The sequence below is a fragment of the Babylonia areolata genome, chromosome 3, assembly GCF_041734735.1.
Source record: "Babylonia areolata isolate BAREFJ2019XMU chromosome 3, ASM4173473v1, whole genome shotgun sequence".
Taxonomy (NCBI): Eukaryota; Metazoa; Mollusca; class Gastropoda; order Neogastropoda; family Buccinidae; genus Babylonia; species Babylonia areolata.
In genome coordinates, this window is record NC_134878.1 from 19,606,702 (window position 1) to 19,624,201 (window position 17,500).

Below are 17,500 nucleotides of genomic sequence, written 5' to 3' on the forward strand. Positions count from 1 at the left end.
CTTACAATCCGGTCACATAATTCATTTAGTCATAACTGGCCGATTTTTTTTTCTTAATTTTTTTTTTTTTTCTGGCTCTTTTATGTGTACGTGTTGTCTCTACCATCTATAATCGGTCATCGTACGTAGCTGCTGAAAAGATAATATTTTGTATTGGATATTTCAACCTGATGTATTTTTATATACCGCAACAATATATCAACTAGTGTGATATTTTTACGTCGTGGGCCAAAGTTGTGGTAACACAAATACACAAAATTCTCACCACTAAAATCGAGTCCTCTCATTAATGTGGTTCGGCCAGCATGGTTTATCAAGTAGCACCGATAATTCCACGATGATCAGATTTTTACTGCTCATTATAATTTTAACTTTGCCGTTCTCTCTTGTGGTGATCATCATTCAGGCATTTTATTTATTTATTTATTTGTTTATTTATCTATTAATTCATTTACTCATTTATTCATTTATATATGTATATACTGTATTTATTCATTTATTATTCTTGGAAACAGTAATCTAAATGTAACCATTCCACTAAATCATTATGTATGTATGTATGTATTCATTTATTATTCTTGGAAACACTAATCTAAATGTAACAATTCCACTAAAACATGAACGACTGATGTGTTGAATTGTATAAAAATGTTTCTTTAAGTATGATTTATGTGTGAATTGTAATTTTGGTAAAAGTTTCAAATACCGGCGGCATTCATAAACTGTGGCAAATCACTTACATTAATGAATGGAAACTGAGTAAGTTGAGAGTCGGGAAAAGAAAACGGAATCTTGATCAACTCTTTTAAAGATCGAAGAACGAGATCCATTAATTTTGATTTCTACCGGATAAACAACAGACAAGAACATGAGATCATGAGTATTCCCCTATACATACATACATACATACACACATACATACATACATACACTTTGACCTTTATCGGATAAACAGCTGATGAGAATATGAGATCATGGGTATTCCCCTATACATACATACATACACTTTGACCTTTATCGGATAAACAGCTGATGAGAATATGAGATCATGGGCATTCCCCTATACATACATACATACATACACTTTGACCTTTACCGGATAAACAACTAATTAGCCCGGTGACCAACCTACTCCCAACCTTGAGGACCAGTGAACTGCGCTTTATCCCACCTCTGCCCTTTGACCGGTCTGGCTTGGGTGTACATAAGCTTCCGCCGACATAGCTCGATGGGTCCCTGTGGAACACAGGCCCCAATCCCTCCCCCCTCAGTCCTCCACGCCACGCCTTATCCTTCGGGCACCACTTTACAAGTGGTCATTGAGACTGACAGGCCATTGAAAAAAAAGTTCAGTCTTTATTTATTTATTATTATTATTTTGTGTCAGTGTGTGTGCGTGTGCGTGTGTGTGTGTGTGTGTGTGAGAGAGAGAGATACTGTGGGATCATACAGTGATAACTAGTCCGCACTGCTGATATGCTATAACCACCATTTGCTCATGACAAACCCTGAACATAACACGTGGATAACACGTGCTGTCAGAAGCCCTGTTCAGCGGCTCAGTCGGCAGAGCGTCAGAGTTTTAATGTGAGGAACAAGAGTTCGAGTTCATTAGTAGGCAATTTGTTTTTCTCCAAAGGCTAAAGTGAGCCATGGCTTGAAACATGTATAGTTATATTCAGCTGAGACCCCACGTCACGCAGTCTGAACTATATAGTTTTGGTACATGCAAGTATATACCAACTACTGTTTTTACTGCGTGGTTCATATTTCTGTTTTATATTAATTATATCTTTCACAGTTTAGAATATTTGTGTGTGTTTTTTCTCACGACCTAAAAAAAAAAAAGATAGATATTCGGCCGGCTTGTTGTCAGTAGACACTCAACACACAAGACATAATTAAGTTGATAAACACATACACGTTCACACACACACACACGCACACACACACACACACACACACACATCCAACCACACCCACAAAACGCAAGCACACATCTGCTGTCCTTCCCACAGTGGCGACTACAGAACGAGGAGTGACAATGAACGCACCCCTGCCCTTGTCGCAGCGACTGTAAAGGTGACAATTTGTTCACACTGTTTCAGAAGCCCGGTTAGCTCAGTCGGTAGAGCATCAGACTTTTAATCTGAGGGTCAAGGGTTCGAGTCCCTTATTGGGCGTTTCTTTTTTTTTCCCCTTTTTTTCCAATCCGGTCACATAATTCATTTAGTCATTTACGGCATCATTGTCTTTCTGTAATATTTTAATTTCAAGCACTCCATCTGTCTAACCTCATATTACAGAATCTATTCGAGGTCTGTGATATAGCACCCACCATGCAGGCGGCACGTACATCATACATAAAAACAAACAAACAAGCAAGCAAGCAAACGAACAAACACACACATGCACACGATACGCGTTCAAATGATACCTGCTCATTAGACTGATGCCATGACTCACTGTATCAGATGTAAATTATGTCAATGTTCAAACGATACCTGCTCATTAAACGCCATGTCTCATTATATCAGATGTAAATTATGTCAATGTTCAAACGATACCTGCTCATTAGACGCCATGTCTCATTGTATCAGATGTAAATTATGTCAATGTTCAAACGATACCTGCTCATTAGACGCCATGTCTCATTGTATCAGATGTAAATTATGTCAATGTTCAAACGATACCTGCTCATTAGACGCCATGACTCACTGTATCAAATGTAAATTATGTTCAATGTTGAAACAATACCTGCTCATTAGACGCCATGACTCACTGTATCAAATGTAAATTATGTTCAATGTTGAAACAATAACTGCTCATTAGACGCCATGACTCACTGTATCAAATGTAAATTATGTTCAATGTTGAAACAATACCTGCTCATTAGACGCCATGACTCACTGTATCAAATGTAAATTATGTTCAATGTTGAAACGATACCTGCTCATTAGACGCCATGACTCACTGTATCAAATGTAAATTATGTCAATGTTGAAACAATAACTGCTCATTAAACGCCATGACTCACTGTATCAAATGTAAATTATGTCAATGTTGAAACAATAACTGCTCATTAGACGCCATGACTCACTGTATCAAATGTAAATTATGTTCAATGTTGAAACAATAACTGCTCATTAGACGCCATGACTCACTGTATCAAATGTAAATTATGTTCAATGTTGAAACAATAACTGCTCATTAGACGCCATGACTCACTGTATCAAATGTAAATTATGTCAATGTTGAAACAATAACTGCTCATTAGACGCCATGACTCACTGTATCAAATGTAAATTATGTTCAATGTTGAAACAATAACTGCTCATTAGACGCCATGACTCACTGTATCAAATGTAAATTATGTTCAATGTTGAAACAATACCTGCTCATTAGACGCCATGACTCACTGTATCAAATGTAAATTATGTCAATGTTGAAACAATAACTGCTCATTAGACGCCATGACTCACTGTATCAAATGTAAATTATGTTCAATGTTGAAACAATACCTGCTCATTAGACGCCATGACTCACTGTATCAAATGTAAATTATGTTCAATGTTGAAACAATAACTGCTCATTAGACGCCATGACTCACTGTATCAAATGTAAATTATGTTCAATGTTCAAACGATACCTGCTCATTAGACGCCATGACTCACTGTATCAAATGTAAATTATGTTCAATGTTGAAACGATACCTGCTCATTAAACGCCATGTCTCATTATATCAGATGTAAATGTTGTCAGTGTTCAAACGATACCTGCTCATTAGACGCCATGACTCACTGTATCAAATGTAAATGTTGTCAGTGTTCAAACGATACCTGCTCATTAAACGCCATGCATCACTCATTGTATTATTTGTAAATTATGTCAGTTTTCAAACGGCATCTGCTCATTCGAGTCCGTGGATCAATGGATCAGTTGTGAATTATGTCAGTATTCAAACTATACCTGCTCATTTGATTCCATGACACATCATTGTATCAGCTGTAAATCATGCCAGTATTCAAACGATACCTGCTCATTAGACTCCGTGACTCAATGTACTCCTATTACTGAGTTGTAAATTATGTCAGTTTTCAGACGAAACCTGTTCTCTGGACTACATCAATCACTGTATAGTGAGTGGCTCATAACCACCGCACAACAAGTGCGAATAGTTTACAAATTTCGAACATGTGTATCAGCTACAAGGGAAATAATTAACATACGAATCAAACCCAGCTGGCTTGCTTCACGCCTGCTGGTTGGATCGAACGCCTTATTCCTAATTATTGTTCTTCAAACAGACACTGCTGCTGGGTTGAAAGATATCACAGGGTGTTTTTCTTGATGTCAATGATATGGATATTTACACAACGCCTGCCCTCGGTTGGAGACTAAGCTCTAAGCGATTTACAAACACGGAGATATTTGCAGGCTGTCTATCTACCTGGGTAGAGCCGATTGACAGCTGCATCAGTTTGGGCGCTCATCATTCGTTTCCTGTGTCATTTAGTCAGGTTTCAGTCACACACGTACGTGCACACACACGCACACGCACACACACACACACATGTTCTAACATTATACGTGCATGACCGTTTTGTTTACTTACCCGGCCATGTAGGGTGCCACACCCCGTTTTCGTGGCTGTGCGTGCTGGGTATGTTCTTATTTCCATAACCCACCGACTGCTAACGTGCATAACAGGATCTTTAACGTGTGTATCTGATCTTCCGCGCGCGTAGACACACAAAAGGGGTTCAGGCACTTGCAGGTCTGCACATACGTTGATCTGGGAGAACGGAAAAATCCCCACCCTCAACATACACAGTGCGTCGGGGATCGAACTGAGGAAACTAGCGCTCTAACTATTGACCACTGCACCCTTCTTCTCAAGGCCTGACTAAGCGCGTTGGGTTACGCTGCTGGTCAGGCATCTGCTTGGCAGATGTGGTGTAGCGTATATGGTTTGTCCGAACGCAGTGACGCCTCCTTGAGCAACTGAAACTGAAACTGAAACTGCACCCTTCTTCTTTTCCTCTGATGGTTGTATGTTGTAGACCTTTTCTCTGTCCATGGAACCTCAGTATGCATGGCACAAAACAAGTGTATGTTGATTGTGGAAACTTTGTAAAAAAAAAAAAAAAATGTTGCACATCTCGATTTGATTTCTCATGTTCGTCTGTAGTCTCGTATTACATACATACAGCCACAGAAACCTGTAAGAAGGAGAGGAGATTTCTAAAGAGTTTGGGGGAAGAATGACAGCAGATTTGGACATGTATATGTTGGCACACATACACATTACAGCTTGTACAAATATGACAGATACAAACACACAGACACACACACACACACACAAACAGACAGACAGACAGACAGACAGACGGACACACACACACACACACACACACGCACACACACACACACACACACACACACACATTCGTGACAGTGACAATGGTTAGCCGTTACTCACGTCAATGTAGCTGGCATTTATGTAGTCGTTGGTAGTGTCGGGCAGAGGGCAGTAGGTCAGCTTGACCCGACTGTGGTCATCTGTCACACAATGGGAGCATTACTGATGCTGCTTCAGTTCATCATCATCACCATCATCACCAAACACACACACACACACACACACACAAACACACACACACATATTGGCCATGACACTCGCATTAGCGCGTGCACACACACACACACACACACACACACACACACACACACAAAGAGCGAGAGCGAGCGAGCGAGAGGGAGAGAGAGAGGGAGAGAGAGAGAGAGCTGCACGCAAACAAACGGCTGGTTCTTGCACTCAAATGCACCCCTCCCTTCTCCCAATTCTCATTCCTCTCCACCCCACCCCACACTTCTCTCGGTCGCACGCAACGCACCCCCCTCCCGCCCTCCGCGCAACTCCCCTGTCCCCCACCCCCACCCTTCCTCCTCCCCCACCCCCATCCTCTCTCCTAGCACATGCACACCCAGCACATAAATCACCCAAAAAAAACACCCTCAGCGGGGGTTTTTGATCTCTGCCGACAATAGTAAATCACAAACCTGAGTCCGGAAGAAAACAGAGCGGGGGCCTAAAATGACTTGCTGTCGTAAATATAGCCCGCAAAGTACCATTCAGCCCTGTCCCTTCATCAATGAAAAACGTGTTTTTTTTCTTATCGATTTCCGCTCCTGGCTGTTCTCTTCTGTCCCTGTGCAATGCTACTAGTAAGCCTTGCCTTTCGGAGGAGGCACGGGGTGTGTGCTCTATTAATAACCTGCTGAGCTATTTGTTGTCGGCTATGCGACAGGAAAATAATGTCATCAGTGTTTTCTTTTATGCCTTTTTTTTTAATTTAAATTTTATCCTTTTCTGTGTATAGTAGTGGTTGGTTTCCCAAACTACACTGAGCGAGTGAGAGAGAGAGAGAGAGTGTGTGGAGTGTGTGCGTGCGTAGAGACGGAGAGAGAGAGAGCATCAGTATGCACACGCACATGCCTCAACAATGCACGATCTGTCTCTCTCGTCTCTCTGTCTCTCTCTCTCGCTCGCTCGCTCTCTTACTCTCCGTACAATATCCGTTTTAGTGCACAAGCACACACACACACACACACACACACACACACACACACACACACACACACACACACACACACACACACACAGGCACATGCGCATGCACATACACACATATACGTGTGCCTGATAGTCTTATCTCAGTTTACAGTGAAGATGCACTGTTTTTATCCAAGTCCAAAGTGCCTATCTAAGAAAAGCAAAAAGGGAAAAAAAAACATTAATGTTTTATCGTTTAGAAGTAAAAGTATCCACTCTCTTCTTTTTATATCTGTTAAAATGGAAAATGGAAAATAAACAAGTGCCCTGTCTTTTTGAAGTGCAAATAAAGACCTTGTCTTTTCATGGAAAAGCGCTTGTCTTTTTAGCTTCAGTTTCTGAAGGAAGTGTCACTGCATTCGGATACATTCAAACACGCTACGCCACAACATATCTGTTTGGCACGGTGCCTGACTGACCAGCAGCATAACCCAACACGCTTTGTCAGGCCTCGAGTGCATGCAGATAATATTTGTGTACATATCGGAGTGGATATCTCCTGAAGAATTCTGCAAGAGAACAATACTTACATGTTGCCACGGGTTCTATTTCCCTGTGCGCCAAGTGCGCGCTGCACACTGACGGTTTTTCGTCTTATCCGAATGACTAGACGCTCAGTTTACTTTTTTCTAGTCAAACATGGGAGAAAAGGCTAGAGCGGGAATCGAACCCGGATCCTGACGGACACTGTATTGGCAGATGAACGTCTTAACTATTCTGCCATCTTCCTCCATGAGAGGAGTAGTGACTGTGTACCCACACGAACACCTGCCCTTGTCGCGGTGACTGTCGAGGTGATAATTTCTTCACCCACTCTCCAGTAGCCCGGTTAGCTCAGTCGGTAGAGCATCAGACTTTTAATCTGAGGGTCAAGGGTTCGAGTCCCTTATTGGGCGTTACTTTTTTTTTTTTTTTTTAAAAAAATAATTTTGTTGTTGTTGTTTTTGTTGTGTGCTTACAATTTTACCCGAATGACTAGATGCTCAGTTTGGTTTTCAAGTCAAAACTTTGGAGAAAGGGAGAGAAGAGCTTATTACCCTTTTATTTATATTCTTCATTCGTGGGCTGCAACTCGCACTTTCACTCGTACGTACCCGAGTGGGCTTTTACGTGTATGACCGTTTTTTTACCCCCGCCATGTAGGCTGCCATACTCCGTTTTCGGGGGTGTGCATGCTGGGAATACTCTTGTTTCCAAAACCCACCGAACGCAGACATGAATTACGGGATCTTTAACGTGCGTTTTTGATCTTCTGCTTGCGTATACACACGAAGGGGGTTCAGGCACAAGCAGATCTGCACATAATGTTCACCTGAGAGATTGGAAAAAAAAAATCTCGACTCTTTACCCACCAGATGCAGTTACAAGAATCTGAACCCGAGACCCTCAAATTGAAAGTCCAACGCTTTAACCACTCGGCTATTGCGCCCGTCTTTTATTTAGTTGAAAAAAGTACACTACTTGTCTCGTCTTTTTTTTTTTTGGTATGAGACGTAGCGAGTCAATTTCAAGTGAAAGCGTTTTGTTGTCGGAGACTGAAGGACAGACAATTGTTCCAGTACTGATTGGGGGGGGGGGGGGGGGGGGGGGGGCGGGGGGCGAGTGGGTTTGGGAGGGGGGGTAAGAGTGGGGGGAGGGGAAGAGAATTATTAAGAGCAGTGCTCAGCTGGTTCCTGTTCCTGTTTCCTGTCAGTTTGAAGCAACGAGTCGGGGACATCTGTGCCACGAGCAGAAAAGTAATCAGTGCGATCCGTACTTCTTCTCTGTGTGTCTGTCCCTGTTACTCTCTTTCTCGACCCTTTGTCTGAACGGAACGGCGTTACAACTCTGAATAGACAACACCACCACCACCACCAACAAATATAAAAATAAAAAAGAAAGGAAGAAAGAAAAAAAAAAAGAAGAAAAACAACCCGCGCGCGCGCGCGCGTGTGTGTGTGTGTGGTGTGTGCGTGAGTGTACGTGTGTGTACGTGAGTGAATGTGTATGCATTTTGTGCGTGTGCGTGTGTGTGTATTATGTATGTATGTATATATGTGTGTGTGTGTGTGTGTGTGTGTGTGTGCGCGCGCGCGCGCGCAAGCGCGCGTGAGTCTGTCTGTCAGTCTGTCTGTGCGAAACTGAGAAAGAGAGAGGCAATGGTTTTGACGGAAACGACATCAACTTTAAATCGTCTTCGATAGGATGCTAGGGTTAAAATCGGTTCGTTCTAAATATGTTTAGTCATCAGTGTTCCTTTTTTTTTTCGAAGTGCCCCCCACCCCACCCCACCCCCTACCCACATACACACACCCACTATCTGTTTAAATGTTTGCACATTTATACCACATACCTGGGTGGAAAAAAGAGCATGTACATTTACTTACTTTATTACCCAAGTAAGGAAATAAACCCAAATTTCTGTTAGTTTCGTTTTTGTGTTTATCTGTCTATTTCTATCTGTCTCTGTCCCTCGGTATGCCTGGCTGTCTGTCTGTCTGTCTGTCTCTCCAATCCATGGTACTCAAACAATCCTCATGGCAGTAGGCAGACAGACATACAGACAGATACACAGACATAGAAGAAGACAGGAATAATACACAGACAAGCTGACAGACAGGCACGCAGACAGACAGACAGACAAATAAACAAGCAGACAAACAAACAGACCGAAACAGACAGACATACAGACAGACCGACAGACCGACCAACAGACAGACAATAAAAACAGACCGATGCAGAGAGACGAGCCGACACCCACAGACAGACAGACACACAGGCAGAGACACAGACACACAAACAGACACAAGGAGAGACAGTAAACAAGCAAACAAACAGACCGACACAGACCGACCGACCGGCAGACAGACAGACAGACAGGCAGACAGAGCGGCACTCACAGGGGACGATGTCCTGCTTGACGTTGTTGAGCACGTTCCTCATGGCGGCAGCCGTGGGATGGTCCTCTTGGTTCTTGCTCACCGCCTGTACACCACACATCACATACCATACATCACATACCATACATCACACATCACACACCACATATCACACATCACACATCACACACCACACGTCACATATCACACATCACACATCACACATCACACATCACACATCACACACCACACACCACACATCACATATCACACATCACATACCATACATCACATACCATACATCACACATCACACACCACATATCACACATCACACATCACACACCACACGTCACATATCACACATCACACATCACACATCACACACTGGACAGATCTACCCCACACCTCACATCACACATCACACACTGGACTGATCTACCTCACACCTCACACCACACATCACACACTGGACTGATCTACCTCACACCTCACACCACACATCACACACTGGACGGATCTACCCCACACCTCACATCACACACCACACACTGGATGGATCTACCCCACACCTCACATCACACATCACACACTGGACAGATCTACCCCACACCTCACACCACACATCACACACTGGATGGATCTACCCCACACCTCACATCACACACTGGATGGATCTACCCCACACCTCACATCACACATCACACACTGGGTGGATCTACCCCACACCTCACACCACACATCACACACTGGGTGGATCTACCCCACACCTCACATCACACATCACACACTGGACAGATCTACCCCACACCTCACATCACACATCACACACTGGACAGATCTACCCCACACCTCACATCACACATCACACACTGGGTGGATCTACCCCACACCTCACACCACACATCACACACTGGGTGGATCTACCCCACACCTCACATCACACATCACACACTGGACAGATCTACCCCACACCTCACATCACACATCACACACTGGACAGATCTACCCCACACCTCACACCACACATCACACACTGGATGGATCTACCCCACACCTCACACCACACATCACACACTGGATGGATCTACCCCACACCACACATCACACACTGGATGGATCTACCCCACACCTCACATCACACATCACACACTGGATGGATCTACCCCACACCTCACATCACACATCACACACTGGACTGATCTACCCCACACCTCACATCACACATCACACACTGGATGGATCTACCCCACACCTCACATCACACATCACACACTGGATGGATCTACCCCACCACACCTCACATCACACACTGGATGGATCTACCCCACAGCTCACACCACACATCACACACTGGATGGATCTACCCCACACCTCACACCACACATCACACACTGGGTGGATCTACCCCACACCTCACACCACACATCACACACTGGATGGATCTACCCCACACCTCACACCACACATCACACACTGGGTGGATCTTCCCCACACCTCACACCACACATCACACACTGGATGGATCTACCCCACACCTCACATCACACATCACACACTGGATGGATCTACCCCACACCTCACATCACACATCACACACTGGATGGATCTACCCCACACCTCACACCACACATCACACACTGGGTGGATCTACCCCACACCTCACACCTCACATCACACACTGGATGGATCTACCCCCCACCTCACATCACACACTGGATGGATCTACCCCACACCTCACATCACACATCACACACTGGACAGATCTACCCCACACCTCACACCACACATCACGCACTGGGTGGATCTACCCCACACCTCACACCACACATCACACACTGGACAGATCTACCCCACACCTCACACCACACATCACACACTGGATGGATCTACCCCACACCTCACACCACACATCACACACTGGACTGATCTACCCCACACCTCACACCACACATCACACACTGGATGGATCTACCCCACACCTCACACCACACATCACACACTGGACTGATCTACCTCACACCTCACACCACACATCACACATCACACACCACACATCACACACCTCACATCACACACTGGACTGATCTACCTCACACTTCACAACACACATCACACACCGCACATCACACATCACATACCACACATCACACACCACACACCACACACTGGACTGATCTACCTCAAACCACACATCACACACCATACACCACACACCACACACTGGACTGATCTACCTCATACCTCACACCACACATCACACACCTCACACATCACACACTGGACTGATCTACCTCACATCTCATATCACACACCACACACCTCACATCACACACCACACACCTCACATCACACACTACACATCACACACCGCACACCTGACATGACACATCACACATCTCACATCACACATTGGACTGATTACCACACACTACACTGGATTGTTCCACCACACACCACACTGGATTGTTCCACCTCACACCACACACCACACTGGATTGTTCCACCTCACACCACACACACTACACACGATTGTTTCACCTCACACCACACATACCACACTGGATTGTTCCACCTCACACCACACATGATTTTTCCACCTCACACCACACACACACACATGATTGTTCCACCTCACACCACACATGATTGTTCCACCTCACACCACACATGATTGTTCCACCTCACACCACACTGGATTGTTCCACCTCACACCACACACACACACACATGATTGTTCCACCTCACACCACACTGGATTGTTCCACCTCACACCACACTGGATTGTTCCACCTCACACCACACACACACACATGATTGTTCCACCTCACACCACACATGATTGTTCCACCTCAAACCACACATGATTGTTCCACCTCACACCACACTGGATTGTTCCACCTCACACCACACATAATTGTTCCACCTCAAACCACACATGATTGTTCCACCTCACACCACACTGGATTGTTCCACCTCACACCACACTGGATTGTTCCACCTCAAACCACACACTACACTGGATTGTTCCACCTCACACCACACTGGATTGTTCCACCTCACACCACACTGGATTGTTCCACCTCAAACCACACACTACACTGGATTGTTCCACCTCACACCACACTGGATTGTTCCACCTCACACCACACACTACACTGGATTGTTCCACCTCACACCACACTGGATTGTTCCACCTCACACCACACTGGATTGTTCCACCTCACACCACACACTACACTGGATTGTTCCACCTCACACCACACACTACACTGGATTGTTCCACCTCACACCACACTGGATTGTTCCACCTCACACCACACACTACACTGGATTGTTCCACCTCACACCACACACTACACTGGATTGTTCCACCTCACACCACACACTACACTGGATTGTTCCACCTCACACCACACACACTACACTGGATTGTTCCACCTCACACCACACACACACACACACACACACACACACACACGTAAACACACACACACACACACACACACACTCGCACGCCAGATCACTGCATGTTCTCCTCCTCCAACACCTTCACATTTTGGCAGGCTACATTTCCCACGAACACAATAATTATTATCGACCATAACACTTTCCACGCACGATCACACAGTTTTACGGGCAGTCTTTAATGTTGATGTCCCCCCCCCCGCTCCCACCACATCCCCAAACCTTTTCGGTAACTTTACTCCGTTCTCGGAGGTTGTTCATGCTGGGTATGTTCGCGTTTCCAAAATATAAGTGATTTCCGACATAGGCTGTCGAACAGAGGTTGATGATTTCCGCATCTCTAATATGTATGCACTTTTGGGCATCACGTACAGTGATCACATAACCAACAAGGAAGTGAGCAGCAGGATCAAGCAAGCCATGGGGCGCTATGAAGATCTTCTCACCACTGTGAAAAAAAACCCCACAAACTGAGGTGGTATGGGCACATCACAAGATCAACAGGACTTACCGGCAGGGCGCTGTACAAGGAGGGAGAAGGAGAGGCAGACAGAAAAATAGATGGGAAGACAACATCCCAGAATGGACAGGTCTGAGGCTGAGCGAGGCCCTTAGGGAAGACAACATCCCAGAATGGACAGGTCTGAGGCTGAGCGAGGCCCTTAGGGAAGGCAACATCCCAGGATGGACAGGTCTGAGGCTGAGCGAGGTTCTCAGGGAAGACAACATCCCAGAATGGACAGGTCTGAGGCTGAGCGAGGCCCTCGGGTAAGCAGAAAACAGGGATGGAGGAAAGTGGTTGACAGGTTTTCTGTGGTGCCCCAGTGGTCATCCAGACTAAGGGACAAGTGAAGTGAAAAAGAGCCTTTCTGCTCGCCTTTCCAAAACAAACCGGACGCAATAGCGATAATACATTAATAAACTGAAGCACTGAAATGAAACATTCTAACGTGCGTAGACCCATTTGATTTTCTACGTGTTTATCGATACAAAAGGGAGAAGAGGGGTGGTGGTGGTGGTGGTGGTGGGCATGGCCTAAGGCACCAAGAGAGTGGCACATTGCTGCTGACTGTACACTTCCTCCTTCACCAGTCTCCTGTCCGGATTTGAACTGAGCATTCTCGCGGACCTTAGGGGTGAAAATCTAAAACTTCTACCCACTTGGCCTCGTGTCCTTAAGACCAAAAACATCATCTCACGGCTTTTAAAACAGAAAATTGCAGAACCAACGATAAAATCCCCACCCCCTACCCCACCCCCGCAGCTGCAGCACTGTTGTTAATCGAAAAACATCATCACAACCCAGTGGTATCGCTTGGGGGGCTGGGAACACCATCAGGTGAAAACCATCGATCTGTCCCCAACACGGAAAGATAATCCCACAACAAACGTCTCCAAAAGGTCAGCCCATCCTCAGGGACTTACAGGCCCGTGTGTGAAGGGAATCACAACACTGACTCTCCCATCAATCGACCAGGCTCACCATGTCCGACACTAGCTGATTTAGGACAATGTTCAGATACAAGACACAAGAATACTTTTATTTTTTGTCTGTCTTGTATCTTAACACTTTAAGGTGTGCTCAGATTTAGGTCACAGAGTAAAACCATGCATCATCACATTTAGGTCACTGGGTATAATTATGCACCCTCAGATTTAGGTCACTGGGTATAATCATGCACCCTCAGGTATGGGTCACTGGGTACAATCATGCACATTCAGATCTGAGTCACTGTGTATATTTATACATCATCAGATTTGGGTCACTGGGTATAATTATGCACCCTCATATTTGGGTTACTGGGTATCATCATGTACTCTCAGGTTGTGATCACTGAGAACATTCCTTCAAACGAGGGTGGTTCTGGCGATCTTCATGTTCAGGAAGGTATAAACGCACTTCATAACAGTCCCTTCACCTTTCTGCCGCATGTAGGCAAAAGCGATGTGTCCACGGGCAGCAGAAAAATACAGTACCAGAAAGCTGAGGGTACGGATATTGACACAGCCGTGCAACATAGTTTTACATCACCGTTCATAAAAAAAAAAAAATAAAAAAAAAACGTGTTGGTGCAGCTTGCAGCTCGTGCCTCAATAGTAACTCATCAGTTCTGGATTTTGTTCAGTGACTGATGGAATCTGATCCCGACTGTATCCAGTTGTTGTGAGCACACCTTGAGAAGCGGACCCACAGAGCTGCACACAGGTGTGTTCCTTGTTAGCGAGAAAGCCTTGCAGGAGTCACTGGGAATAACTATGTTCCCTCAGATCATCATCGCCATCATCATCATCATCATTAGTAGTAGTAGTATAAGAATTCTGATCATTATGATGATGGTGATTACTACTACTACTACTACTAGTTGTATCATTATCATTATTATCAATATTGCTCATATACGCGTATATTCGGTAAGAGAATAAACCCTAAGCGCTTTACAACCACACATCCGCACAGCAACTTGCCTACCTGGCGTTCATCGTTCATTTCCTGTGTCGTTCAGTCAGGCTTCAATCACACGCACACACACACACACACTTACACACGTATTGAGGTCAGTGTGCTCATTCTTTTTAATTAAAGCCAGGTGATGATGGTGATATCCTTTTTCAATGAGATAAACATTTCAGAGCTTTCCACAGCAGTAGGCGATCTCCACACAGTGGCGCACTCACATTGCAACAATTTGATGTGGGCATCAAGGCTCAACTTTAAAAAAAATGAAAAAAAGTCATGCCCTAATTTGCAACAGTCCACAAAGATCTATCAATATTAAGGTTGTCGTAAGCCCCCCAACAGAAAAGGCCCTGCACCGCCATGTCGGTGGTGTGTATTCAGTGGTACGTATTCTGATTCATCCTTCGCAAGATATCACTTCTTGATCAAACCCGCTGCTGACGACACACGTGGACAAACAATCATACACAAGTGCATGCACAGATACACACACACACACACACACACACACACACACACACACACACACACACAATCTCTCTCTGTGTCTCTCTCTCTTTCTTTCTCTCTAACAGAAAGAAGAAAAAAAGCGAAGACTTTGAAGGTCGATCCTTGTCCTTTCGTACCCTAGTTGTTGCTGTACATTATGAATAACAGACATACAGAGACGAACAAGACATGATGATAAAGTGTGATAGAGAGAAAGACACACACGCGCACGCACGCACACACACACACACACATATATATATATCCACACAGAGACACAGACACAGACACAGACACACACACACACAAGACAAGCGTGGCAGAAAGAAAGACAAATACACAAACACACAAAGCACAAGAAATCGTTATTCTTATTTACTCCTTTTTTTTCTGTCTACAAAGCACTGACATTACTCTTTGCTGGATTACAACACATCCAGGCCTTTTTGTGATCATGTGGGCAGATCGGAGTGCAAAAACAAGGCGCAATGAACACAGAGTCCGTGGAAGACATAACTATTCTCTTACGTCCTCAAGAAGGTCACTGTCCTTTCGTGAAAGGCTTTTAAAGGAGTAGAGGGCAGGGGAGGAGAAAGAAGGAGAAGAGGGGATGAGGAGGAGGATGAAGAGAAGGAGGAGGAGAAGAAGAAGAAGAGGAGGAGGAGTGGTAGGAGGAAGAGAAGGAGGAGGAGAAGAAGCAGAAGAAGAGGAGTGGGAGGAAGAGAAGAAGCAGAAGAAGAAGAGGAAGAAGAAGAGGAGGAGGAGGAGGTGAAGAATAAGAAGAAGAGGATGAGGAGGAAGAGGAGGAGGGGAGAAGAAGAAGAAGAAAAGAAGAGGAGGAGGAGGTGAGAGGAAGAAGAAGGAGAAGAAGAAGAAGAAGAAGGAGAAGAAGAAGAGGAAGAAGAAGAGGGACAAGAAGAAGAAGAAGAGGGACAAGAAGAAGAAGAAGAAGAAGCAGGAGGAGGAGGAGGATGACGACGACAGAAGACGGAAGACAGCATAAGAAGAGAATTTCGCAAGCAACAAAGCAAGAAAGCAGGCAAAGCAACACCAAACAAGGCAAGGCGAGGCAAAGAAAGAAAAAATCAGACATTAAAAAAGATCGAGAGAAAAACAGAACACTGCACAAATAAAAGCAAAGCAGGGACGCACAACAAGATAAGGAGAAACAAAAGAAAGAAAAGATAGGAAGAAGGGAGGGAAAAAAAAGGAGAAAGAGAAGGAGAAGAAATAAAGCAAGCAAACAAAGCAATGTTACTTGGGACCAAAAACAATACGGCTAGCTAATCAACAACAACAAAAATCGTAAGGAGAGAAATCTAGAAGAAAGAAATAAAAAAAAAAATTAAAAAAAAGAAGAAGGAAAGCTAGATAGATGGATAGATCGATAGAAAAAAAGATAGAAAGCAAAAAGGAAAATGATAAACACACACACACACACTAGCGCGCGCATGCACAAGCACGCGCGCGGACACACACACGCATGCACTCACACACACACACACACACACACACACACACACACACACACACACACACATACACACAGAGCGAGAGAGCGAGAGGAGAGAGAGAGAGAGAGAGCGACAGCGAGAGTGAGAGAGAGAGAGGG

At 44.7% G+C, this 17,500-nt stretch overlaps 1 protein-coding gene and 2 non-coding genes across 9 annotated transcripts in view; 2 read left to right on the plus strand and 1 right to left on the minus strand.

Annotated features, from left to right (window-relative positions):
- The window catches only part of LOC143279831 (receptor-type tyrosine-protein phosphatase kappa-like), a 173,560-nt gene that overhangs the window by 83,564 nt on the left and 72,496 nt on the right, over positions 1-17,500 (minus strand). For all 7 annotated transcript variants that reach the window (XM_076584060.1, XM_076584059.1, XM_076584057.1 and 4 more), the window contains exons 3-4: positions 9,496-9,580; positions 5,483-5,562 (exon numbers count right to left, since the gene is read on the minus strand). In XM_076584060.1, coding sequence (XP_076440175.1) covers positions 5,483-5,562; positions 9,496-9,580 — 165 coding nt within the window. The remainder of the gene's footprint in view (positions 1-5,482; positions 5,563-9,495; positions 9,581-17,500) is intronic.
- On the plus strand, positions 2,111-2,183 carry Trnak-uuu (transfer RNA lysine (anticodon UUU)). Its single transcript has one exon. It is a non-coding gene; the product is annotated as a tRNA-Lys (tRNA).
- Trnak-uuu (transfer RNA lysine (anticodon UUU)) lies at positions 7,440-7,512 on the plus strand. The gene has a single exon. It is a non-coding gene; the product is annotated as a tRNA-Lys (tRNA).